This window comes from Camelus bactrianus, chromosome 1 (genome assembly GCF_048773025.1).
Source record: "Camelus bactrianus isolate YW-2024 breed Bactrian camel chromosome 1, ASM4877302v1, whole genome shotgun sequence".
Classification (NCBI taxonomy): Eukaryota; Metazoa; Chordata; class Mammalia; order Artiodactyla; family Camelidae; genus Camelus; species Camelus bactrianus.
In genome coordinates, this window is record NC_133539.1 from 88,537,128 (window position 1) to 88,564,833 (window position 27,706).

General features: G+C 37.6%; 2 protein-coding genes across 7 annotated transcripts in view; one reads left to right on the forward strand and one right to left on the reverse strand.

Annotated features, from left to right (window-relative positions):
• Positions 1–27,667, forward strand: SPTSSB (serine palmitoyltransferase small subunit B). 2 transcript variants are annotated; one of them, XM_010952064.3, is made up of 3 exons: positions 1–541; positions 9,437–9,529; positions 26,091–27,667. In XM_010952064.3, exon 3 carries the CDS (start codon positions 26,123–26,125, stop codon positions 26,351–26,353), a length of 231 nt encoding a protein of 76 aa, XP_010950366.1. In that variant the 5' UTR covers positions 1–541; positions 9,437–9,529; positions 26,091–26,122; the 3' UTR covers positions 26,354–27,667. The 2 variants fall into 2 exon arrangements, with proteins under 2 accessions (XP_010950366.1, XP_010950365.1); XM_010952063.3 differs by having other exon boundaries at positions 4–541; positions 9,437–9,533.
• The window catches only part of NMD3 (NMD3 ribosome export adaptor), a 172,616-nt gene that overhangs the window by 42,055 nt on the left and 102,855 nt on the right, over positions 1–27,706 (reverse strand). The gene's annotated exons all lie outside the window — the stretch shown is intronic.

Here is a 27,706-nt window from a genome sequence, read left to right on the forward strand (position 1 = left end):
CCGCCGCGACTCGGGGTTTACTGCAGCAGCCGGAGGTGACAGCGACGCCTTAGCCTCCTCCGTTGCTCTCGGAGCCCGGGCTTCCCCTGCACCCGGAAAGCGCCCCCTCCTGAGAGGCTGGTGCCTGAGAAGTGCTAACGAGCTGCAGGAAACCAAAATTTAAAATGTGGAAGTCGCTGGGCTGCATTCCTCCGAGGACGAGCCTGATCGCCCAGGACTGAGTGGCAGGGTGTGGGAAGTTGGGACCGTAGAGCAAGGGGGGAGGGGAGTGGTGCAGCCGGAATTCTCTTCTGGAAGGAGTCGTTGGGAGCAGTGCAGTTGGACACAAGTTTGCCTGGGAGTGTTCTCCTTTTGTCAATAATTAATCACCGGAATCAAGTCTAGCAGAATTGGAGTTTTAGCAATAGTGCAAAGGGCGGGGCCGAACACCTAACTCCGGGAGGCTCCAGGCTCCCAGCGCAGTGGGAAGCTCGCCGCAACTGGGGAGGAGCCAAAGCGCTGGTGCTCACCTAAGCCGCAGGGAAATACACCCAACCGGGAGGTAAGCATCTTCCAAATATCCGCCTGAGCCGTAAAGTAGCTTTAGACGGAGAGAATTCCTGTCTTTACAGGGAAAAATTAATACCGAGCCATAATGCAATGTATCAGTTTATTATTTAACTGCATTAAAATTTTTAAGAATTGACTGAGTTTTTCCATTTGCCTTTAACCATGTTAGAAAGTAAGATGTTTCACTCAACAGAAGCCAAACTTTATTACTGAAACTTTTCCAGCCAAAAGAAAATTACTTTGCTCATTACTTTAATTATTTGTCTTTGTGTAGTTCAGTAATAACTATTCAGAGAAATGTCACTGGAAGGTGCTTGAGTTTACTCTTAAATATTCATCTTTATCTAGTTTCATGCTCTTATACAATACTTTCTTTTGCCGGTAAGCTACTTGAGGCAGTAATACACACAAGTCAACTGCTCAAAAGTGAAGAATTTCCAACAAGGAATACATTTTAACATTTTCTCATAGTTATTAAACAGTATGTATTTTCTCAAAGATAGTGAAGCGATTACTTATAAGGAACCCAAGGAGAAAAGATCATATAGTAAACTTTGCCATCAGGGTGGAGAGGTGGTATAGTGGATTGAGAAGGGTTTAGATATGAGCAGAGATTCTAGATCTGTTTCAACTAAAGTGACATTCAACTGGTTGGCAATTAACATATGAGCTCAACCCTTAATCAAATAAGATTTTGAAGAATTGTTAAATGTAAATCTAAGCCCTAAAACTACAAATAAATGCACCAGGGACGTTGGGAAAGTTGTTTTTCCACAAGACTTTGTGGTCCACTAGTTCTTTTGAATTAAACAAAAATTAAGAAATACACGATCATTTTTGCTTGTGAACTTTTGAGATTAGTGCATAAAACTAAAGAGGTTTTAATAACTTGATTTCCTCATCTGAATTATTCCTGTGCTTTTTTAAATGGCATTAATTTGATGACAGTTTCAACGTCTGTGATAGCTTTGCACATAGATTACTAGAGCAGCAACAACATATGAAATGTACTCTCACACACATTATCGAAATATTTCTATACAACTATTTAATAACCATAAATTAACAATGGTTTGCCAAACCAAATACATGGGTACTCTCAAAATTGACCAGATGTAAAGTTGAAAGTCAACAAGTCCTCAACTTCAATTGGGTTTCTTAATCCACTGTTTGTGAATTTGCAAAAACTTTTATAAAAACTGTCCTTTGTAATTTTATATCTACTATGTCAGCATAAATTATTTTACCACCAATTATATGAGGTGCAAAATCTTCGTTAAAAATTATCCAAATGGGACTCAACTTCCAGAATGGTGGTTGAGGAGCTCTGTGAACCTTTCCCTCCATTGGCAAAACAACAATAACTTCAAAATTATTGTTGAAAATTGTAGGTAAATAGCTATTTAGTCTCTGGAAATTGTCCTGAGGAAATGAAGCAAAACTTGTTCAAGACAATCTACTAAGTTTCAGTAAGGGCACCAAGAATTTGGTTTTTCAGCCACAACCCACTTCCCCGCCAGCTCCTGCTAGGTATGATGATGCTCCACTGCGGGAAGGGGAGCCAAAAACACAGGGCTCTCTCTCAACCTAGAGCCCAGTATAGAGCAGTGATATATTCCTGGGAAAGCAGGCCACCAGCATCTCCTCCACCCAGCTTTGTGTTGCCTAGAAGCCCTACTCTAGGCAAGAGCAGGTGAAAGATCTGAGGCTTTCTTCTTCCAACCATCCCCCAATCTTAAGGTAAAAGAGGAAAAAGTCAACAACTAAAAGACAACCCATTCAAAAATGGGCAAGAGATTTTAGACATTTCTCTAAAGAAGATGTACAAATGGCCAATCAACACATAGTTATCTATCATTAGTTATTAGGGAAATGAAGATTAAAAACACAAGCCACTTCACACCAACCAAAATGGCTACAATCAAAATGAAAGATAATAACAATTGTTGGAGGGGAGGTGGAGAAATTCAAACCATCTTACATTGCTGGTGGGAATGTAAAACGGTGAGTTACTGTGGAAGATAGGTTGGTAGTTCCTCCAAAAGCTGAACATAGAGTTACCATATAATCCATACAATTCTACTCCTAGGAATTATCCAAGAGAATTGAAAATCTATGTCCATGGAAGAACTTGTGCACAAAGGTTCACAGCTGCATTACTCATACTAGCTAAAAAGTAAAAATAACCCAAGTATCCATTGACTGATGAATGGATAGATAAAATGTAATATGGAATGGGACAATGAAATATTCATCAATAAAAAGGAATCAAGTATTGATCATGCTACAACATGGATGAACAATGAGCAGATTATGCTAAGTGGAAAACTATATATTGTATGGTTCAATTTATATAACATCTCCACAATAAGCAAACTTATAGAGACAGAAAGTAGATTAGTGGTTGCATGTGGCTGGAGTAGGAGGGTGGAGTTGAGCAGGAAAGGGGAGTTACTGCTAAAGGGTACATGTGTCTTCTGGTGGTGACAAAAAAAGTTCTAAAATCAATTAGTAATGGTTGCAAAACTGTGAGTATACTAAAAACTATTGAATTCTGTGCTTTGGCTGAATTTTCTGGTACTTGAATTATAACTCAATAAAGCCGTCTTTAATAAATAATCCAAGGTCTTAAAAGAACATGTGGGTTCAGAACGGGTGGCACAGGTATTACACAGCTATATGATATGCATATTTTTAGAGACCTACCAAGTTTTCCTCTGTTTAGAAATAAGTCAAATGTCATTCTGCAGTCCTACTAGAGAATCTGTTTGCAATACCCTATCTTTTGGACTCTTCCAAGCTCAGTGAGGCTAATCATTCCTCCTGCTTTTCGGTAAGTCTAGTCCTTTATCCATTCTTCAGGCCAGTTGTTGAGAGAGGCTACATGGGTGAGAGAGAGGGAGGGTACCTGAATCTCAGCCAAAAGTGTACTTGTCTGCCACTCAGATTAGCCTGGTTTCACTTCCACTAGACTGGCCTGGAAGTTGGAGTCTTGGGGGGAAAGGAAGAGCTGGAGTGGCCACTGTAGGGCTGAGAGCACACTGACATGTCACTGCTGGGAAGCATCTCTGGTGATTAAACAATCTCAAATGTAGGAGAAGCTCCCAAATAATTAATAGTCTCCTCTATTCATCTTTTATATTTTAAGTTCCCATAAACTGCCAGATCCTGTACTCAGAACCATGGAATTGGATGATCATGGAATTGGATGTCCGGAAATGGGGATACAAAATTAGTGAGTCTCTCAGTTTCATGGGGGTAGTGAGCAACTGAACTTGTTGCCAGGAACAGTTATGAGTATGCTGAGCCAAACATACCCATAGCTTTAGGGGTTCAAGTAAGTCTACCTGCATTGGGAAACCTCAAGATTTTTCATTCTTACCAGCCCAAGCTCATCATTCCATGTCTAGGTTTAGAAGAGCATACCATGCTGGTGAAAATGGGTTCCATGCAGTTTATTTGACCACTGAAGCTTTTGTAGAGGTCCTACTGTCATATTTTCTCAGATTTCTATAGTTTTAAATATCCAACCAGTTATCTATAAATTAAATACATGGAAGAAAAATCTGATCATGGTTATTATTTATTAATATTGAATTGATCAGAATCAATAATTCTTTTATTCAACATATTTATTGTGCATCTACCCTGTACTAGGACACTTCTAGGTCCTGGATGAGTAATAAACAAAACAGATAAAAATTCCTACCCTTGAGAAGCTTAAATTCAAGAGGGGCTGCCAGACATATATATATATATTTTTTTAAGTGAATTATGTAGTGTATGAGTAGGAAATAAGGGTTCTGGAGAAAAATTAAGCAGGGAAGGGCAAGAGGTACAATTTTAAATTGTGGCATCAAACTAGGTAGTAAAAGTATGTAATTAGCTAATGTAAAGATCATGTGTGGGATAGGCGATAAGGATTACCTGCTCCAGGTGGACTTCTCCCCTTGGGAGCTTTCGTTTCCCCTTTTGCATCAGCATTGTTTTACTACCTTGGATTTACTGGTGCTTCACCAAAGAAAATATTACATTACCCACAACACATTCCAAGCAACCACAAGGAAGACATAACTTCATACCTTTTCTAAAGAACTACAACCTAAATAAAACACTGCCTTAGAACAACAAGAATTCTTGCTAAGAGAAATCATTATTAGCCTGGGCTTTTAAGTTTTCTTTTGGCCTTTCTCTCTAGCTTTGCCCTGAATTCTTGCAGTCTGCTGGAGGATTATGTGGTCAATAATTAAGAACCACTTTCCCAAGCTTAACACCTTTTGAAAGAGTAAAGAGGGTATGGGAGAAGTTGAGAGGAAGAAAAAATTCTAGGCCACTCTAGAAAGGTGAAGGGAGAACAGATCCTTCAGAACCAGCACAGAGCATGGAACCCCACAGATCAACTGGAAACTAGAGGGGAAAAGCCACCAGACAGCTGCTTCTTTCCGGAACTGTCCCAGAATCTCTACTCAGGGCACCTGGCTTAAAAGATACCTGAGGACACATTGTTCTAGTAAAATATAATGGGTGTAGCAGCTCTCCTGAAATAGAACTTTTAGAAAATGGCTTAAAAGGGAGCGGGGATTTGATTTTCTCTAAGTCAAAAGGGAATGTTTATTACAGGCTTAGAGGAGAAGCGTTTAACAATGTTCAGACTCAGGTTAGAAATAAATCAAAAGCCTCCCTGTTATACTGGAGCTATTACGGAGCATTAGAATTCTCATTCATTCATTCATTCAACAGATTGTAATTAAGCAGTCACTATGTGCCAAGTGCTGAGGGAACAACATAGACCTTACTTCAAAGACCTTCCTTTCTAGAGATTACATTATATGCCTTTTGCTACAGTCAATGCACACAGTAATGAGGACAAGAACTTTTTGAACTGCCTGTCCTGACACCCCCTTTGAGACTAGGTTAGTTCTTTCTACTTCCCTGTCATAGCACTTATCACACTGTAGGATGCTTGTGCAACTGTCTCTCCTCCTCTCTAGAAAGTGGCCTGAGGAGCGTGAGTATGTCAATCCTACTCATAGTTTATATCTCTAGTACCTGCTTACTGAATATTTGATTGGATGGATGGAGGGATGGAGGGATGGATGATTTGCCAAGTTGTGACCAGAGGTCTTGCATAGAGAGGCAGTCTGGGAGAGTAGTTAAAAGAGTGTGTGCTCTGCATTAGCTGTGAGACTTTGGGTCAATATTTAAATTTCCCAATGCCTCAGTTTTCTCATTTGTAAAATAGGTATAGAAATAGTGCCTCTGTTATAGTGTTGTTACGTGAATTGCATAAGGTAATACTTATTAAGTGGTTAGCAAAGTTCTGGGACATAAGCTGCTCAGTAAATAGCCACTATTAGTACCAATCCAGAATGGCAGCGTCCTGGGTGACAGTTTGCTATTCAAATATTGCAGCCCTGCTCTTTCAGCTCCATTGTAAGATCAGAGGATGTCCATTAGGAATTCCAAGCTAAGGTTTTCACTTTGAGGTCAAGATCTCTGAGAAGATTAAAAAGAGATTTGGGGAATAAATATAAGTAGGATATTGAACAAGAAAATTTAAAGGACTAGAAACAGAAAGAAAGAAAAAAGCTCAAGATGGCATCCCCAAAGCAATTTTTCTGGGGCAATAATACCTCTACTGCTCTCACACCCACCAGCCAGAGTGCCAGTTCATCTCTGTTCTTCTGGAACATACTTGTTTTGCATAGAATGTCATGCCCAATAAACATCAATAAATGTTCACTGATGCAGAAGAAAGAAGAAAAGTGGAAAAAAAATTTATTTGAAGTCAAGTCTTATCTGAACTTAAAAGTGTTATGTTTTCTTTTTTATTTCTTTTGAAAATCTAATTATCCTCTTTTTTGTGTAAGACTTTTGGTCAGATTTATCATAGTGCCTCCTCACATGCAGTTTTCTGTTATCTTCTAAATAAGAAGAAAAACCAACCAGTGACTGACCTATGGAAACCTAGTAACTTCAATGAGTCCCTCTATGGCTGTTAAGAAGTATTCTCTTAATCTCTTCCCCAACCATGGGGGAATCTCATGTTTTTTTATCTTCTCCTAAGAATAGTAAACTGCTTCCTCTTTATTAACTCATCCACTGGAGACTAATTTTTAGGTAAAAGTAGCTTAGAATCGTTTGACTGATAGAAAAAATTAGGGATAGGAATATGTAACTGACCTCAGTACTTCAGTTACCAACTCTTTTTATTCCTTGAGACTCCACAGGGAGAGCTTGGTCCTTAAATTTTTAATAGGATATTTTATTGCCTAAAACTTTAAACAAAGAAAAAAATCAATCAGGTTGGCCTGGTTCTGGTTTTGATGGGCAGGAAAATCAGGCTATAATTCAGGACGAAAATGTTGTCCCACAGGTTTCCTCCCCTTAGGAGGAAACAAAAACTGATGCAACACTAAACAGATGATATGGTACTCATCCCTAACCTACAGGGTGAATATTTTTTCTCCCAAACTCATAGGAATCACCATTTTACCCACTCACATCACCCGTGCTTCTCAGGCCACTTTCTAGAGAGGAGAGACAGTAACACAAGCATCCTACAGTGTGATAAGTGCTATGACAGGGAAGTAGAAAGAAGCTCTAACCCAGTCTTGAAGGAGATGTCAGGACAGGCAGCTCAATAGAGTCACCAGAAAGGAATCTCTTAGGAAAAGAAATAGAATCATGTAGAAAATAAGAGGAACAAATAAAAATTGTGATAAAAGTTACCATCCTTGAGCTATTATTAAGACCAGGCACCATTAACCATCCATTACCAGTGTTGTGCAATCTTCACAGTAACACAGAATTAACTATCTCCGTGTTACTCAGGACATAACTGATGCTTACAGTGATTATGCAACATCCTGAATATCACACAATGGCAAACTGGAGCTTGCCAATTTCCAAACCCAAACTCTTATTATGACAAAAAAAAAAAAAAATTAATGAAGCAAATCATTCTCCAGTGGGACACTGAATTCTATTATAGAAATAGTATCTTAGACTTGATGAAAGCTTAGAAATCTCTTATTAAACCCTTCCTCCTGGTTGATAGCAACCCTCAGAAGGTTTTGTCTGGACTCTGCTTGAACAGTTTCCCTAATGGAATTCTTACTACTTCAATCAGCCCACCCCTTTCCCTTTAGATTGCTCTTATTATTTAAAGTTTTTCCTGAGATTCACCTCTGAAAACAATAAAAACAATTTCAAACTTACCCCTCCATAATATCTTGTAACACCATTTAAAATCTTTTAGATCTTTTAAGACCTCCGTGACCACATTCCTCCCCCCAGATCTGCTCTCAATACTTCCCATTGGAAACCTCCCAGATTTTCTCCATCTAGCTTCCTGTGGATGTGCTCAACTTGCTGGAGTGACCATTTTTAACAGCTGGAAGAAGGATGGTAATCAAACCAAGAGCTGTAGCTCCCTTTCCTTATCTATGGCGCAGTACTTCTATAAATGTATCAGAATATTGGTGCTACAGTCTGAATGTGTCCCCCCAGATTCATATGTTGACTCCTAACTCCCAAAGGAGATGGTATTAGGAGGAAGTGCTTAGGTCTTGAGAATGGAACCTTCATGATGAGATTAGTGTTCTTGTAAGAGGCTCCAGAGAGATCCCTTGTCCCTTCCACCATGTGAAGACACAGTGAGAAGGTGGCACTAGGAACAGGAAGGGTGCCTTTTCCAGAATGCAGCTGTGCTGGTTCCTTGACCTTGGGCTACCCAGTCTCCAGAACTGTAAGAAATGAATTTCTGTTGTTTATACGCAGTCTGTGGTATTTTGTTATAAGGGTTCAAATGGACTAAGACAATTGGATCACTTATTTATTTGCCAACCATTTCCCAACACTATTGGCTCAAAAAGAACTTGAAGGCAAGGATAATTCCCTAGTCTGTTTTGTTTTAACTGATCATGGGCCACATTTTCCCTATCTTACCCCTGGACAATTGACTTTTTGAACTGAAGAACAAGACTTTGTATTTTCCTAAGTTTTACCCTCAGTCATTTTTGGAACTTTGTAATCTGCTAAGTCTTTTACAACTCTACCCCATAACTTTGGCTCATCAGAAAATTGAATCAGGCATATTTTCTATGACATAAATCAGATACACAAAAATGCTACAACAGTGAGGACAAAATGCAGAGCTCTGGGGCTCACCACTCAAGACCCACTCACCATCTTTGTGATGCTTCACTAATTACAAAACACTTTCACAAACATTATTTCATTTAATTCTTACAACTACCCTGTGGAAAAGATTTTATTATCATTCTACATGTGAGAACAAAGATTCAGAAAGACTATCTGACTTGCCTGATGTGACAGAGTAATAAATAAATAAAATAGGAAATAAGTCTTAAGGCTTCTGACTCTGTTTCCTGGGCTTTTTCAGAGACAGAGGTTTAAATACAGTGATTAAGCTAATCTCTTTTTCCTTTTTTTCTCCCCCACATGGATATCAACAAAGACTAGTTAAAACCAAGAAATATTTTCTACAAACAAAATCTTTCCCAGAAACCCAGTGTATAAAGCAGACTAAAAGCAGGCTACTCTGCTAAAAGCGAGATGGGAGGGTCTTAGCTTCTGTCTCTTTGTCCCACCTGGGGCCTCCCTGCAACCCTTCTATGGATGGTAATGTGCACCTTATAGTCCTCAGAGTCCATTAAGGACAATGACATGTCCTCAATACTACAACCTTCTCTAAAAATAAATTTTCAAATGAGGCTAACTTGTCATGCTTTGTTTTTATACTACATGCAAGAATTTTGTGAGAGATTATCCATCTAAGAGGTTTAATCATCTTTAACATGGAATAGAGTTGTTCTCAAGTTTGAAGGCATCTTTGGATTTAATTGAAATCTTAATTTCACAGATGAAGAAACTGCAACCCAGAGAGGAGAAGTAACGCACACGGAATCATTTCTCGAAGGAGCAAGGACAAGAACCCAGACCTGGACCCTCCTAGGCAGGTAGATTCTTCTCATTATATCAAGGAATCTCACTTTTAGAAATCTGCCCCTTTCTGATTACAAGATGACATCTTTAATAAGAGGGAGCTTCTGGTTGTTGCTTAAGCAACCAAGAAACATTTATGATAGACTCGATATTATCATGGCATTTAAGATGATACAAAGGAGTAAAATGTGGCAATTAACTTTAGTAACAAGGCCTCAAAACAGTGGTTCTTAGTTTACAGACATGACAGTCTCCTTTGAAGTGTATACTGAAAATGTTTATGCAAAATTTGCAAACATTTCAAGTAGTTCACAGATTCATTCTCCCCCCCCCCCCCCTCCAAGTTCTTGGCCTCCTGGTTAGGAACTTCTGGCCAATCCCAGTACAAGTGCCAGTGTCAGGATTACATAGCACCAGCTGCTATCTGATTTGTGGGTCTGCTGGTTAAAGTTGCTTCTGTTTTGGCATCCTTCATTTTTTATTTAAATGGAGCAGCATCTTACTCTGGAAGACCTTTGATATAAGACAGGAGTAAATTTTTCAGTAAGTATTTAGTTAACCAGAGAGGACAAATTAAGAGAGAAATAGGATAAAATAAAAACATTTTCTTAAAAAATGTTAATAAGAGTAAGGCTGGTCAGTGTTCATATGGGACATTTGTTTTCTTTCTGCTTATTTTATTTTTAAGAAAGAAAGAAAGAGAAATAGAATGAAAAAAAGAAAAACACCTAGATTACCACTAGCCACCAACCCACTTTTATTAAATCTATAGTAAATGGAAAAAATTTAAAAAGAGGAGAGGGTGTGGACAAAAAGAAACAGATTTATCTTCTGAATGATTGTTTCTTAATCCATCCTTTTTGCTGTAATGTTTTAAGAGATTTATGGTTCTGAAACAGTTGGCAACAATTTCTTCATTTCAAAAGAGTTCAGGAAGCTTCACTTACTCTAAAGTTACTGACAATGAAGCCTGATTTTACTAATTCAAAAAATACCCTGTTGGGCACAGCATTTGTAAAGGCATTTGGTGTGATAGAAAGACCACTTTGGAGTGAGAGAACCCTAAGACTATATCCCAGTGTTCCTTCCTCCTTGGCTACTGACAGTAGGTGAGGTATGAATACACAGTGAGTCTCAGTGTTCTCATCTTTGAAATGAGGAAATGTATTTTTTTTTCTCTCCTTTCTGATGGCAACACCAGAACTGAATAAACGTTCTGAAGACTGATCTCTCTAAAAGTAGCTTCTATCTTAATAACTGGTAAAGTCCACCCATTCTGCCTTAAAAAATGATCTCATTCTTTTTTTTTTTTCTTTGCCTGGTATTCATAGCCTTAGCAATAATATATCAGTATAGTATATAATAATCATAACAATTACCATTCCTTGAAGGCCTTCCCATGTATGATTCTAAATACTTTCCAACTCCTAATCTTCCCAGAAACTGTATGAATGAAGTTCTATTATCATTCCTTTTTTTTTTTTTTCCAGTAGAGGAAGTGGAGTCAAATGGGTTGAGCAACTCAGCCAGGGCCAAATCCAGACAGCACCCAGAGCCAGAGCTCATGACTACTTAGCACACTGCCTCTTGGCAGGATTAACACCCAGCTCCCCATGTGGTCACAGTGAGACTCTGGGCCTCAATTTCTTCATTTTTAAAATAGGAATCATTTAAGTTTAGCATTTAGTCAGTGCCTCCCATAGTGGTACTTAATAAATGCTGTTTCTGTTTTCTGGAGAGAACTCCACATTGTAAGAGTCCAGTATTTTTAAGGAAGAGATCTGAATTCATTCCCTGGGTCTGCTGAAACAAAGTACCACAAAGTTGGTAGCTTAAAACAGGAGAAAATTGTTCTCTGATAGTTCTGGAAGCTAGAAGTCTGAAATCAAGATGTCAGCAGGGCTGCGCTCCCTCCAAAGGCTCTAGGGGAAAATTCTCCTTTGCCTCTTCCAGCTTCTAACGGTGTCTTGGCTTATGGCTACATAATTCCAATCTGCCTCTGTCTTTGCTAACCTTCTCCTCTGTGTCTGTCTTCTGAGGACACTTATCATGGGATGTAGGATTGACATGGGTAATCCAGGATGAGCTCTTGCCAAGATCTGTAACTTAATTACATCTACAAAGACACTTATCCCAAATAAGGTCACATTCACAAGTTCCAGGATATGGACCTATCTTTTGGAGGCCCATCATTCAACCTATTACAGAATTTAACTCCAAATATTTTTCTGACTTGGCAGATTTCCTCTTGTATTCTTGACAAACAAGTCCACATTTATTCCAATAGATAAAAGAACATTTCCTTTCACCCAGTTTAAGCCTATAGTTAAATTGGTTTCAAAATCTATTGGTTGAAAATATTTTTCTTAATACTCCCAGTGCCATTAGCCTTCTTCACATTTACTTGAGAATCAACAAAGTTCTTAGGAAACAAAACAATTGTTTTGAAAAGAACAAGCTTGGAGCTAGGCCCTTTTCCACTTTTCCCGAGGCTCATGCAGGTACCCATGTACTTGGGAGCAGGTGAAACTGAATGAAGCAAACATAGTTTGTCTACACCATTCTGCGCAGAAGAATGAGAAATCCACTTGGCTAAATTGTCATTGAGATGTTTTTCTTCTAGTGTATCATTTAAGAAACTCACTTCTGTAAACTGACTATAACTCAATAAAAAAAATTAATAAATTAAATAATAAATAAATAAACCTTTAAAAAAAGACATTCACTTCTAAGTACCAGATTATAAAATTTAATTAATTTAATTGCCTGAAAGCAACAACATGTTTTAACATAACTCTAACTCCTGCCTTTCCCTCCTCACCTCACCCTACCACCCCCCAATAAACTAGCTGACCTAGAATGTTAACCAGCCCAGTAGGGAAATGTCCCATGATCTGGGGGTTGGCAGAGAGAACACCTCAACAATGCTGTGTCTATTTCCATGGCCCTTGGAGTCAGCCTAGCTCTCCACTTATTTTCCTAAAAGCAATAATAACTCAGATACAGAAGCAGGTCAGCTGAGGGCAGGAGAAAAAAAAAAAAAAAGCAACAGACTATGTTACTATTGTCACACACATACAAAATCACATCTATGAAAGTTTCAGTGTTGCTGGTCATCAAAATAAGAAAAATACCAAAATCTTCACTGGAAGATTTCCAGACAGTATAATAAAAAATAAAGAATAAACCAGAAGTGGGGGAGGGAGCTCTCAAGTGGTAGAGTGCATGCTTAACATACACGAGGTCCTGAGTTCAATCCCCAGTACTTCCTCTATAAATAAATAAATAAACCTAATTACCTCACCCCATAAATAAATAAATAAATAAATAAATAAATAAATAAATAAATAAATAAATAAATAAATAAATAAATAAATAAGAATAAACCAGAAGAATGAGACAGAAGAGGAGAAGACAAAGGACAGAAAAATAAACAAAAGCAAAGACATTTTATGAGCAAATCTATTCAATGCTACTCAAAAAATTACAAGGAAAACAGAAAATTAGTACTAGAAAATACTACTGGAAGAGTCTTGGTTGACCAGCTGCCTATGAAACTAGATTTCCTTTAGCAGAACACTGGGAGTAAGTGCTCAGCAAGTAGAAATCAGCATGGCAGTAACTCACCCTCCCTGCTCAAGTTTTTCCCTGGGGAAAAAAGTCCTCTATTTCTGAAGACATATCAAATATAATGATGATAGGCAGGGATGAGACAATGGCTTGACTTTTGTGTGTGTGTGTGTGTGTGTGTGTGGTCAGGCTTCTAGCTCCTGAGAAAATCAGGCCTTTAGAAACACTGTTCAGACTATTTTAAAGTATATTTTAAAATTTTAGTCCCTCTTATTGTTTTGCTGTACACCTGAAATTAACATTGTAAATCAACTACAATTCAATAAAAAAAATAAGATTTAAAAAACATTCAGTTCCTTCTTAGTTTTTAGAGTTATTCATTATCAATGAATATTTAATTTAAAAATTGTAAATTGCAGGAAGATATCGTAACATTAAAATTTACCATCTTAGCCATTTTTACACATACCACTCAGTAATATTAAGTATATTCACATTGTTGTGCAACCAGTCTTCAGAATGTTTTCATCTTGCAAAACTGAAACTTCATACCCATTGAAAAACAACTCTCAATTTCTCCCTTTCTCCAATCCCTGGTAGCCACTATTCTACTTTGTTTCTATGAGCTTGACTCCTCTAGATGTCTCAGATAAGGGAAATCATACAGCGCTTGTCTTTTTGGTTTATTTCACTTGGCACAATGTCCTCAAGGTTCATCTATGTTGTAGCCTGCATTAGAATTTCCTTATTTTTAAAATATAAATAATATTCCATTGTATGTATATACTACATTTTGTTTACCCATTCATCTGCCAATGGACTTTTGGGTTGCTTTTGGCTATTGTAAATAATGCGCTTTAACACGTGTGTACATTTAATGACTTTTTAAAAATGATTGTTAATGACTTTAAGGCCACTGTTAGTGTGGTAGCTCTGTTCACTTTCTACTTCTAAAAACAAATTGGCAGTCCTGGGGAACAAAATCTTCAGAAGGAAAAAGCCACCTGGAAGCTATACTCTTTCCTCTTTCCTTCTTTTTGGGATAACAGGGTTTCTTTTCTTTCTTTCCTTTTTAAAATAAAATAGTAATAAAGAGGCTTATCCTGGGAAATGGCATTAAAGTTTAAAACTTAGTCCAGAAGCCCTACTCTCCACTCCAAACTGGGCAGAACTAAAGAAGGATACTTGCCCTGCTTCTGTATGAGTCAATGAAAGCACACCAGGAGCAAGGCAAGATATATCATTCCTGTTACTAATTTCTCTTCTTATTCATAACATCTACTCAGCAGTGTACTTGCTGCTCTTTTCTAGTTTCACTATGTATATCTCTCCTTTTTAATGGCCAACGTGACATTGCAATTGATCTAATCAGAACTTAGTGTTTCCTAAATTATTGTGAAATTTTCTGTTAAAGTGAAATTCCAAATTTTCTTTCCCAGCTAGAAGTCTTTCATTCATAAATCTCTTTAGAGTCTTTCATAAGATGCCACACAACAAGGACTGCTTTGAAAATACAGTTACACAATGGATAGTTGGACTGGAAATACATGTTTTCTATTGTTCTGCTTTTGTTGGAAGCAGTAAGTCTGGATCAGATACAAAAACACTACTCTTGTCTGTAAGTCAAACCAACACAGTACCAACAACAACTTGGCTAAATTGTTATAAGATTATAAAACTTAGAGTAACTTAGTTGCCTAAAAGCAGAAACATGCTTTGACTTGCAACTATTTGTTTATTCCTCTCTGAGAAGTCTATAAAATTGTCCAGCTAATTAATGAATGTGTAAAGAAAGTTCCTTAATTGCCCTATGGCTGTTTGATTTTCTTCTCTGGCTTTGATTTATCAGACTTTTAAGTTGACTTTTTTTTTAGCTCCCTTTAAAGACTTGGACTTCAGATCCATTATTTCTGGCCTGATTTCCAATATTTACCTCGGTATCAGCATGAGAAATTGCTTGCCAGAGGATGACTAGAAAGTATTCTAAGATGAAAAGAAAATCCTTGGAAAATGCTAAGCAAGAATAGAACCTTCTGATAAACAAGATTATACTGTATAGCACAGGGAAATATATACAAGATCTTGTGGTGGCTCATAGCGAAAAAAAAAATGTGACAATGAATATATGTATGTTCATGTATAACTGAAAAATTGTGCTCTACACTGGAATTTGACATAACATTGTAAAATCACTATAACTCAATAAAAAAAAGTTTAAAAGAAAAGAAAAGAAATTACACAATAAAGTAAAAAAAAAAAAAGAATAGAACTTTCTGTGGGACACAGAAAATGGAGTCACCCACAGAAAACTTAGAGCAAAATATATGGAAACTGGGAAGTCAATAAACTACTATTGTGTCTGATTCTTACACAGACACAATATGAGGTTTTGCCTTTAATCATACAAACTTTGTATCTTTGTGAATCAAACTGTGTTCACATAAAGAAGCAGTTTGTGATTAGGACCCGAATATAAGAACCATGACATAAGGTTACACAGCGCTCAGCCCACACAATGGTATGTGGTGGCCCTACCTAGCACAATTGTTTAAAAATTTGTGTAAAGATTGCAATGCCTTTCAAATAGCGGTTTGTGGTAATGGCTATATACAAATATTGTTTTATTATTTTTTAATGTACTAGGCAATTCAATTAGCAAACCTAAATCAGGGGTGGTATTTTTTTCCCTGTAAAATATACAAGGCACACCATTGTTGAGGTAACCGTTATAGAATATTCCATGAAGACTTTCTGACTCCACAATTTAATAAAATCTTGCAAGCAGTTTAAAGTTGTACCAGTCCACGAGGAACAACAGTAAACACTACTATTACTGTTACTATGACACTTACAATTATTTCTGAAGAGCTCACAAACTATTCCTACATTTCTTATCACATCACTGAGACAGACTTAGAGGCAATTATCAATTATCATCTTCATTTTACACAGAGAAGCTGTGACACAGAAAGATTTTGGAACTTGCCCAAGGACACAAAGTAAAATGAAACTATGAATCAACAAATGAAGAGAAATAAAGAGAAAGGAAAAGGATAAAGAGAAGAGAAAAGAAAAAAGCCACAGTAGAATTTAGAACTTCAGATGTTCTCATCCTGGGATTTTTTTTTTTTTTCTTCTTCATTAGAACCACTTTTCTACCTACCAGTCTTAAATTCCAACTCACCTGGAGTAAACCCCTGTAAAAGCCATTTTAATGGGATTTAAAACCACTTCACAAGTGTTTTTCATGCCCCCCCCAGAGTTCATGAACTTTTAATAGTATGAGAAAATGAAAAAGTATTTGTTATAATAAAAAAATTAGTACAACTCCCTTGTATCCTACAAAAGGCAGATTGCACTGAAATTTCAGAAAACAGTCTGTATAAAACTCATCGCTTGAAAATAGACCATGAGAATTCATAAGTACCTTCAATGTGCCCCACATTGTGCTATGGAGATATTATTTAAGTACAAGTCTGCTCCCTGCCTTCAACATCCTTACAATTCAATCAGTCAGCCAGCCAACCAGTTCATCGGTGCATAAGTATCCCATTCCAGGCACTGGGGTCAAAGAGATGATGATGGCATCTTCCCAGTATTTAAACCTCTCATAGTCTAGTGGGGAAACACTGTACGTGGCTAATTATAATACAGTATAAATGCTACAATAGTAACCCATAAAAGAAAATAATACACTTTCCTTAGGAAGAGTGGTCTCCTGAGAATATTTCATAGAAGAGAGAAGATAGGAGTTATGCCTTGAAAGTAAATAGGATTTTTATCTAACAGAAAAGGGCAAGGGAGGGTATTGTGGCAGAGTACATGCCTAGCATGCACAAGGTCCTGGTTTCAATCCCCAGTACCTTTACTAAAATAACTAAATAAATAAACCTACTTACCTCCCCCTTCAAAACCAAACCAAAAAAAAAAAAAAAAAAAACCAAAAACCCCACAAACAAAATAAATAAAATATTTTTTTTTAAAAAGAAAAGAGAAACAAAAATATTTCTAGAAAAGAAAAGAGGATGAACTAAAACATGGAAGATTAAGAGTGAGTAGCAGGCATACAGCATGGGTGGACTTGGAGGGCATTGTGCTAAGAGAAATAAGTCAGACAAAGACAAATACTGTAAGATATCACTTACACGTGGAGTCTAAAAAAATACAACAAACTAGTGAGTATAACAGAAAAGAAACAGACTCACAGATGTAGAGAAGGAACTAGTGGTTACCAGTGGGGAGAGGAAAGGGGGAGGAGCAAGATGGAGGTAGAGGATTATGAAGTACAAACTATCAGGTATAAAATAAGCAACAAGGATATATTGTACCATGAGGAATAGAGCCAATATTTTATAATAACTATAAATGGAGTATAACCTTTAAAAATTATGAATTACTATATTGTATACCTATAACATATAATATTATATATTAACTATAATTCCATTTTAATATATGATATTGTAAACTAAATACACAAATAAATTTTAAAATGAAAAAAAAGTGAATGGCATTTAGCAGGAGAGTTCAGAGATGATGTAGGAGAGGTGGAGGAATCCAGCTGTGAAGGGCCTCAAATGAATGATTCATTTCATAGGACATGGAGCACCACTGAAGGGCTTCAAGCAGAAAAATAAATCCATAATTTTAGAAAGTTAATTCCAGCAGAGGCATGGAAGATTATAAGGTGAAAAGGAGACAAGCTGTAGGCCATTTCATTAGTCCAAGCAAGAGATGGAGAGAGCCCAAAAGCACTGCCCAATAACATTTTCTGCAGATGGAAATATTCTGTTTGTGCTGTCCAATATGGTAGCCATAAGCCACATGTGGCTCTTGAGCACTAAAAATTTTAATTGCCACATGTGGCTAGTGTCTACCAACCTGGACCATGCAGAGACTTCTTGAAGAAGTTAGCATTTGAGTTAAGCATTAAAGGAGGGTTTTTCCAACTGCAGGTTGCAATTGGCATGTTAAGAAATCAATGCGGTAGCTCATAATTGGGGTATTTTGTAATGAATGATGAGAATAACATAGAACACAGCAGAATAGAATCAAATCAAATGGAATAGAACAGAATGGAAATAAAACATCAGCGTGAACTGCAGCATATTATTTTGAGAGATGTCTATCTCAGTTACATAGCTATGTGTATGTGTGCGTACCCTGGATCACAAGGTAAAATGTACTTTTCCTCTCTGCTGGGTTTGAAGATGTTTGAAATCCAGTCCTTTACGGAAGGCTATTATTTAACTACATTCAGAGTTAATAGGAAGTATCTTCCAGAAGGGAAGAACAGCATAAGCAAAGTTCACTGGAGCTTGGAATGGGGATAACTCTGGACTTTTCAAGACTTTTCTAATTATTTTTTTACCTTCAAAAAAAACCTAACAGACTTTATTGCTTAGAACATTTTTAGACTTACAGAAAACTGAGGCACGAATAAAGAGAATTACCACGTAGCCTGTGCCCAGTTTCTGCTATTAACAGCTTACATTAGTATGCCATGTGTTACAATTAATGAGCCAATATTGATACACTATCATTAAAGCCAATACATTACTCAGATTTACTTAGTTTTTACCTAAAATCCTTCATCAGCTGCAGGATTCCATCCAGCCTAACACATTACATTTAGTTGTCTTGTTTCCTTAGGCAGCTCCTTTGGGCTGTGAGTGTTTTTCACACTTTGCTTGTTTCTGATGACCTTGAGAGTTTCAAGCAGTACTAAGCGAATTTTAAGGCCAGGTATTTTCTAAGAGGCTTCTCTGTTGAAATTTGTCTGATGTTTTTTTCTCATGATTAGACTGAAGCTGTGGGCTTGGGGAAGGAAGACCACAGAAGCAAAGTGCCATTTTCATACCATGATATCCTGGAAACATACTGTCAACATCATTGCTGATGCTGGCTTTGATGAGCGGGCTGAGGAAGCGCCTATCAGTTTCCTCCTCTGTGAATTTACTCGTTTTTATCACCCTTTTCCACACTGCACTCTTTGGAAGGAAATCACTCTGCTCCTTCTTTAAATGAATTACTTCATTAAAGGAAGGCTTGAATTTGAGTAAGTCATATTGAGCTCTTTCCAAAGAAAGCTACTTCTGAGCACAGACACATTCTCTTTTTAGATACAGCCTCTCTCTGCAGCAGCAGGCAGGACACTTTTTCCATTTCTCAGATTTTTAGGTTTCAAAGATGAAACACAACAAAAGCTGAGTAATTGAGGTAGAATTCCAAAACAAGTTGGGAAGGAGTTAACCTCAAATCGATTGGAGGTCCTGCTGACTTTTCTCTTTAGCCCCAGCTTCTGACATTTTAGAAGGAAATTTAGACCAAAATGTGTTAGGGTTTTTTTTCCCACCTCAGAAGGAAAGATTCATTTTTAGCTAATGTTTAGAAAGAGAAATCCCTTACTTAGAAAATCCAGTAATTTGGAGGACTTTCTTTAGGCAGAGGAGGGCTGCAGAATCGGGTCCTTTGCAGGATTCCCAAGGTATCAAAAAACCCACTACCTATCTTTCGTTGCACTTGCCTGACTTTTTACCATTCCTGTTCCCGTGAACAGAAACCAAAAACAAAGGGCCTCCTGAGCAAGCTCAGCCTCTAATGTTGTCACTGCCCTGCACATTCCCCCTACAGTGCTCTCCTCTTGTGACTCCTACACACGGGTTCACGCAAACACGTGGGGTTTTTTGTTTGTTTGTTTGTTTTTTGCTGTTTATTCAAACTTTCCTCTCTGTTCAGGCCAGAACAAAGCCTTGCCCCTGAGTAATGTGGATCACAATTCCAGGACTTCTCTCTCTTATTCTGGGAGAGGAGATGAAACTTTATCTTTCCCCACTGTATACAAATCTAGTGAGAGAAAAAAAACAAAAAACAAAAAAAAACTTGGTGCCAAAATTCAGAAGTAAAAAATTGCGGCTTACTCTCCAATCAATTATGAGATCACTTCCTAGAGGAATTCCAAGTCCTTCCTGTTTTCTCCTGTCATTAGGTCCCCATTTAATCATTAGGTTCCCTTTAGAAATCATTCTCTCTCTGGTTCCCAAGACTCTCATAATCTTTCTCTAATAATCTCTTCCTTCTCCCTCTTTCTCCCCTCAACCTGGCAAAACTCTGCTTTGGGTCATTTACCCACGCTGTTGTACATCACGCACAAGAACCTTGGCTTTTGCCAGTTCCTGGTAATATTTACAGTCAATAGGCATTCAGACCTTCATTTGCCTAGAAGATAGTCTGAACTGTGGGATTTCAGGGAAGAAGCTTGAGTGAGAGAAGAGAAGAGTCTGAAGAACCTGAGGGAGGGTGGCACTGAGGTCTTTCAGACACCCACACATTGATTCCAATGTCCTGCTCAACTCTGAGTCTTTGAAGACCACGGAAAACCTCCACTGGAATTTCTGTTTCTTCCATCCAGTGTCAATTCACAAAACACAGGGTATTCACCACCTGGAATTGTCCAGTCACTTTAATTCAGTTTGACAAACAAATTTAATGTCAGTTTAATTTTAGTCCCATAGTCTTGGTCCTTTTCTTTAAAACGAGTGATTGGGTATAGGGGATTCTACAGTCTACACAGCCACTAACATTCTAGGACTCCACTGTAGCTACCTAATACACGTGGTAAATATTGTCTAAAATGTGTATTTGTAGAATATACTCAGCTGGATTATAATCCTGGGGGCAATAGCCATGACTGTCTCAATCACCATGGAATCTCCAGTTCTTAGTGCAATTGCCAGCAGGTTAATAATTATTTTCAATAAATAAAAGAAAACGAGGGAGGAAAGGTTTTTCTCCAGTGAGATTCCATCTTCCTACCTATGGACTTCCTCCATGTACAAATCCCTTAAATTGATGCTTTGCTTGCATTTCTGCTAATCCTCACAGCAACCTTAAGAAGAGGGGATTATTATTTCCATTTACAGGTGACGAACCTGAGGCCCACCCAGAACAATTAAGTTAAGTGGGCCAAGGTCACACAGCCAGTAAGTGGAGAAGTCAGAACTTGAACCAGTGCCTATCCTTATTCCCAAACCCATTATGCAAATGCAGTAAAAGCCTTCTCTAAACTACAGATAATCCTATGAAAATATAATTTGTTTTGTTATTATTACTAGAGAAACTCTGATAAATCAAATCCATTAGGTATCTGAGAATATGATACTGCACAGATCCTCCTGGAGAGGAAGACATTATCCTGTTTTCAAAACAATGGACCAAAGAAAGCCTTTCTTCAGGCTCATAACCCATTCCTCCAGGTACCAGTGCTGGCCTGTGCCCCACCCCTACTTCTTATAGAGAGCTTCACCTGCTTTGTGTTCCACAGGGGCTCCCTGCCCTCCCCACTCACCTGAGGGGTGTCACCACACAGCCTCAGCTGTTAGAGTCATACCCATCTAGGCCCCTGTACCACTGAAGACATCCCACAGTGCAGGTAGGCAGTGCTGCCTTTGAATGCACAACTTCATTAAAGATTTAAGAGGGTTTTAAAAGTCATCAAGTTTAAAGGGAAAATTAAAAGAAGAAGGAAGAGAAGAAACAAACATACTTCCTTCCTCCTTTTGGTATAGGGAAATCATCTTCTGAAAACACACAATTAAAGACAAGGAGATTCATGGTGTACTTGAATGAAGTAACCATTTTAAGTTCTTTGTTTAGCTTTCCTGAAATATGCCATCAGCTCTCTAAGGGCGTATTAATTCCACATTTCATTGTGAAAAATTGAGACACTGAGATTTTGTTGTCATCTAGTTCCAGGTTCCTTGTGAGTAATTCATTTCATGGTGTTTCTGTCATCCTATTTCCCAAATTCAGCCTCTTTTCCTAGCTTCCTTCTTAGCATTTTCCCAGGCCCTTTCCTCCCATTCAGTGCTCATTCCTGGCCCCTTGTCACTGCATGTTTGTTACATGATCCAGTTTGCTGCTGCCTAGAAGAGCTTCCCCCCGTCTGCAGTGCCACTTTGGAGCAGACTGCTTCTGAAGCCATTCCTACTCAGAAGAGACCATGTAGTAGTACTCAGAATGCATTTGTCTAATGATTGAATGAATTCTCCTTCCCACATGACTCATCTTAAATTATCTTAAGTGGTTTTCTTAAATCTTGCATGTTGTCCCATAGGAGATTTAAAAATGAACTCAAAAGGAAGTAAGATTATATTACCTAAGCCAATCTAGAACCTAAATATAGCACATATTCTAACAATAGTTTGCAGCAGATGGTTTGCCAATAATAACCAACTCTCTTCTCACCTTTTCATAAGAAACAATAAATAACTAATCTTTTAGATTGCTTTTCATTAATTAGGAAGAAAAGAATCAAAGAAAAGGGGGAGATCGATGCTTTTTATCACTCAGATTTCATGAGACTGAAGTGAGAAGTGATAATAAAAGCCTTTTTACACATCAGAGCTGGCTACTGAGAGGGCTGGGAAGTGATCCAGGGCACGGTAGAAACTGGCAAGGAAAAAAAAAATGTTTTTAATCTTAATTCTGTAAATTGTTAGCAATATGTGACCACAGTCTTACCAGGTATCCAGCTTTGGTGTAAGACATGTTGGTATGCTTTAGATCTGTCCCTTCCTTGATTGATTGACTTTTACAGCTTAAAACAACGAACACTAGGGCTGCTCAAGGAAGAAATTTAATTTTTGAAAAGAAAGTAATGGCCAGGCAATTAATTAGGATATTTTTTAAAATTTGGGGGGGGGGGGGTTGTAGGTAATTAAGTTTACTTATTTATTTTTAGAGGAGGTACTGGGGATTGAACCCAGGACCCTGTGTATGCTAAGCATGCTCTCTACCACTTGAGCTACACCCTTCCCTCTAATTAGGACATTTTTAAAAGCTAAAATGTACAGAGAAAAAGTCAGTGATATTTCTAAATGAGTCATTTATCTCATTTATAAAAGTGAAGAGTATTAATAATATTTTAAACAGCTTTTCAGTACCTGGTTGATTTTGAATGAGGAATGCCAATGGGAGAGCAGAGGCACAGATTTACTGAAACAATGTATTCAAAATTATTTCATAGCAGGTACACACTACTATATATAAAATAGATCAACAACAAGATCCTACTGTATAGCACAGGGAACTATATTCAATAACTTGTAATAACCTATGACAAAAAAGAATATATATATGTGTGTGTGTGTGTGTGTGTGTGTACATATACATATATATATTATATCTGAATCACTATGCTCTACACCAGAAACTAACACAATACTGTAAATCAACTATACTTCAACAAGTAAATTTTTTTAAAACTAAAATTAAATCATTTCAACTTGGCTTTAGAATGCAGAGAAGGCAGCATGTCCATACAAGCTTTAAAGGCTCAGGCTCTCAAGCCCACGATAGCATTCCCCTGTTAAAACCCCTAGATCCCTGCCCTTGTAGAATAAAGACAAAACACTAGGCCCTAGAGTGCTTGGCCTCACTCTGGTCATCCCCTCCTCTTCAGGCTTCTCATACTCCCAGCCTCCCTCCCCAGGTCACTGGGCTCCATTCCCCACCGCTTATCAGGCTCCTTCGCACCGCTGAACTCTGCACAAACACAGGGGAACCCCTCTGTATTGGCTCTTCTCCTCACCTGACTACCCAATTTATTTGTTTGACTCAAAGTCATCTCTTGGATTTTATCTCGAAATATCTCTTCCTTGGAGACATATTCAGACTGGATTAGGTTTCCTACAGCTCCCTTTACGTTGCTCTTATCCCTTATGGAGTAAGGTGGTTGACAATTATTTATTTGTATGTATTATTCGATGGCTACCTGTCTTCCCATCTGGACCAAGCTTCCTAGGGGGAGGGTCTGTATCTATCGGAGCCATCACCCTCCCATCTTCACCCAGCACAGTCTGGAAGTTTCTGCCTGATGAATAGACTCTCACATTCCTGATCAGTTACCTAGTGCCACCCTAAATTCTGTCTAGGTAATGAAAAGGAACCAAGTGTGGGTATCCATGAATGACATTTTTAAAAATTAAATTTAGTTTGAAATATACAGTTGCCTAATGGGACAGCCTAAAAGCTCAAATAGTGATACCTCCCAATCTCTCTTTGGCCTATCAGTGGAAAGTCTTGGTTGCTTGGATAATATTATTCACTGAAATTACCACTCCTTCTGCCACTCATTTTCTCTAAGACCTAACCCTATTCACCTTCACTCTTTCTCTGCAACTAGGAATGAAAAAGAACACTGAGGTAATTTCTCACCAAAGTCCACCTGCTAGGACAAGACATTTATATCCAATTACTTAGTCCCCATTTTGGCTTCTAGGAAAGATGGGAGGCTCACTTTTCTTTTCATAGGAAAGTAAAGCGACTCCAGTATATATTATCTACTTATCTGGATCATCCTGGCCATTGTTACAAATAATCACAACCTGGTAACCCATTTTAAGTTTTTGTGGAAATTATCCTTATCAGAAAGAGTTACTCATTATCAAAGTCAAGCTGTTAAAAGTCAGCAACAGCCAACCTTATCCCACTTAAACGGGAACTGAGTCATCTATAATTATTTTGTTAAGTTGGTTACTTGTCATTCATTCATTTACTCATTTGTTCAGCAAGTATTTGCTGATGACTGTCTTTGTGCCAGGCATTAGGATCATGAGAGTCTCCCCATAGCCGAGGAGTCCATAGTCTTATGGAGCAAAGACATCTTGCTTTTCCTCAAAAGAGAATAAAAGAAAAGAGAGATTTTCAAATAAGAATATAGAAATGATCTTCAAAAAAATTTAACTTTGATTTGAATATTAAAAGTCATCAAAGTGGGCTCAGTGATGTGGCACTGTTGTATTTTTAGGAGTAAGCAGAACAGGCACAAGTCAGCTTGTAGATCCAAGGACACCCACCATGTTTATGAAAGTCTGCAAAAGCATGCCAAGAATCTTTTAAAGAAATGATAGATGCCCTTCTTCCTAGGAAGTTTTACATGTGGTTTTAACTGTGGTCCTATCTGAAGGCCAATAAAACATTTTTATACGGTTTTTCGTAAGTTCTTTCCTTGAAAGCCAAATGACTACCCAAAGGTGCACTTTGGGCTTCCCCTTTGTTTTGGAGGTCCCCAAGTCCACCCACATGTCCAGTGCCTCACTAGAAAGATTCACAGGACTCAGCATATATTCGTGCTCAAAGCTGAGGTTTCTAACAGCAGAAAGATATACAACAGGATCAGCAAGGAAGAAAGACACAGGTGGAGTCTGAAGAAATCCACTTACAGGCTAACAATGCTCTCTCCCTCCCATGAATGGACACAACAAGTGTGCTTATCCTTTATCAACAGAAAGTGCAGTGATACATGTGTAATGTTTCTGCCCAGGGAAACCCATTACAGACTCAGCACCAAAGTTTTTAATTGGGGCTGGTCACATGGACACTCTTTGCCTAGCAATTACAAAAATTCTGGACTCCCAAAATAAAGCAGGTGTTTGCCATAAATTACAGTGTTTGCACAGCCTAGGCATAGTGAATCATCCTTATCCATTAGGGAATGGAGAGAACATTACAAAAGCCAAGTTCCCAGATGCCAGCCAAGGGCCCTTCTAAAGATAGCAGCCTCTGGCTTGCTATAGTGACTCTTTTCTGCACACCAGTCTTTACTCTTTTTCAGAATATATGTTGTAGGAAATGGAAAATTCACATTTATCTCCCTAGATATACAGGGCTACATAAAATGTGCTTGGTCTCAATTGGTAGATATTATTCTCACTAGAGTTATTACTAGCAACTATATCTTTAGATACATATTACTGTTATTAATAATATTGCTATTAATTCTAGTAGTAATTATTGTATAGTAACAGTGGCAATATTTTTATTTCTATGATTAATGTGTTGTGTATTATTTCCATACAATATTTCTATTCATAATTCACTCAATGATCATTAACAGTCTTTGAAAAATTTTAACAGTCTGAGGTTGTGAAAATCTAAGGAGATTCTGTGTTTGGTACCTTATTTTATGTTTCTTCTAATCTGGTACTTTTTTTTAACAGGACAGACTTTCTGCAGCTTGAAGGAGCCAACCATGGATTTCAAGCGTGTGAAGGACTATTTCTCCTGGCTCTACTATCAATATCAAATCATTAGCTGCTGTGCTGTCTTGGAGCCCTGGGAACAATCCATGTTCAATACCATCTTACTAACTATTTTTGCTATGGTGGTGTATACTGCCTATGTTTTTATCCCAATCCACATTCGCCTGGCTTGGGAATTTTTCTCCAAAATATGTGGCTATCACAGTACAATTTCTAATTGATCTTCTTTGCATTCTGTGAACTGGCACTGCATATGTGTGTGTTGCTTACAACATATTGATTTAGGTGAATGCTATGGCTTCTTTTGCTGCCTGACCTGAAAATCTCTCTCTTCTCTATGCACTCTTATATCCTGCCTGAAACTTGAGACAGATGTCTCTTTAGGTTCTTTGGTACATGCTACATTGTGCATCAGACCATAGATAACACAGTGACCTTACCTCACATACCATATTCTCTCAACTTAAATCTATGACTTCTGATTTTGTTTTTAATCAGGAAATTTCATATAAACTTTTCCTGGAAAGTAGGCTTATAAGAGACCTACCAGAATCATTTAAAATGCTCCCTTGATACTGATTCTACAGTGAAGGATATATTTTTTTTAAATTTGTTTATAGGCTACTGTCAAAAGTATCCTATCCTTGTTTACAATACACAAAAATGTCAGAATAAATTATATAGACCCCCGAAAGTCTTATTTTCTCATAACCTGCTGATACCTAGAATTTTTTTGCTCCCAAGTGCAAAAGTCTAGGTTGAAGGCAATTATCTCCTCACAGACATGGTTCATGAATTGCTTCAAATGTCTCTAAAAGTCTGGCTTTATAACAGTTTAACATCAACAATGTTGACTGTAGATAACCCAGTAAGTATTCTAATATGAAATAATTTAAAGTGTATGAAACAAAATATAATCAAAGTAAACACAGATATTGTGACTTGTGATGCTGCCTTGCCTTGCATGATGCTAGGGGGGAAAGAGACAAGAAATTGCTTCCTTTCTGTGCTTTCACTCAGCAGAATAGGGGGAAAAATCATGTATTGGGCTACAGGAAGAAAAGCTAATAAATAGGCTGGAAGTAATATTCTACCAGCAGGAACTCTACAGCTCCAGTTAAATGCTTTGATATAGTGGCTCCTTTGCAGAGCAAAAACAAGACTTATTAAATTTCCTTCAAAGTGTTTATCTTAAAAACAAATACAAAATTTTAATTATACTGCTGAATCAAATGTGAATGTCAAAAACCAAGCCTTGCAGTTTTTCTTTTCTCTCAATAAATATTAATGTTAGTAATTCTGGAGGATAAAAATGTAAATAGTTTTTGACAACATTTGCACCTTTGTTTATGTGATGAAAAAAAAAATTTCCAAGGAGATCTAGAGAGAAAGATGTTTGGCATGCCAAATTAACTTGCATGTTTGTTGGAAAACGAACACACGTTTTGAAGATAAACCAGATCTGAATGTGTATTTGTTGATTTTAGCAAAATAAAATTAGGTTTAATTTTATAAATAAAATATCCATCTCCATATTTGCTTTTTCCTCATACTGTACTAAATATCCAGGTGCT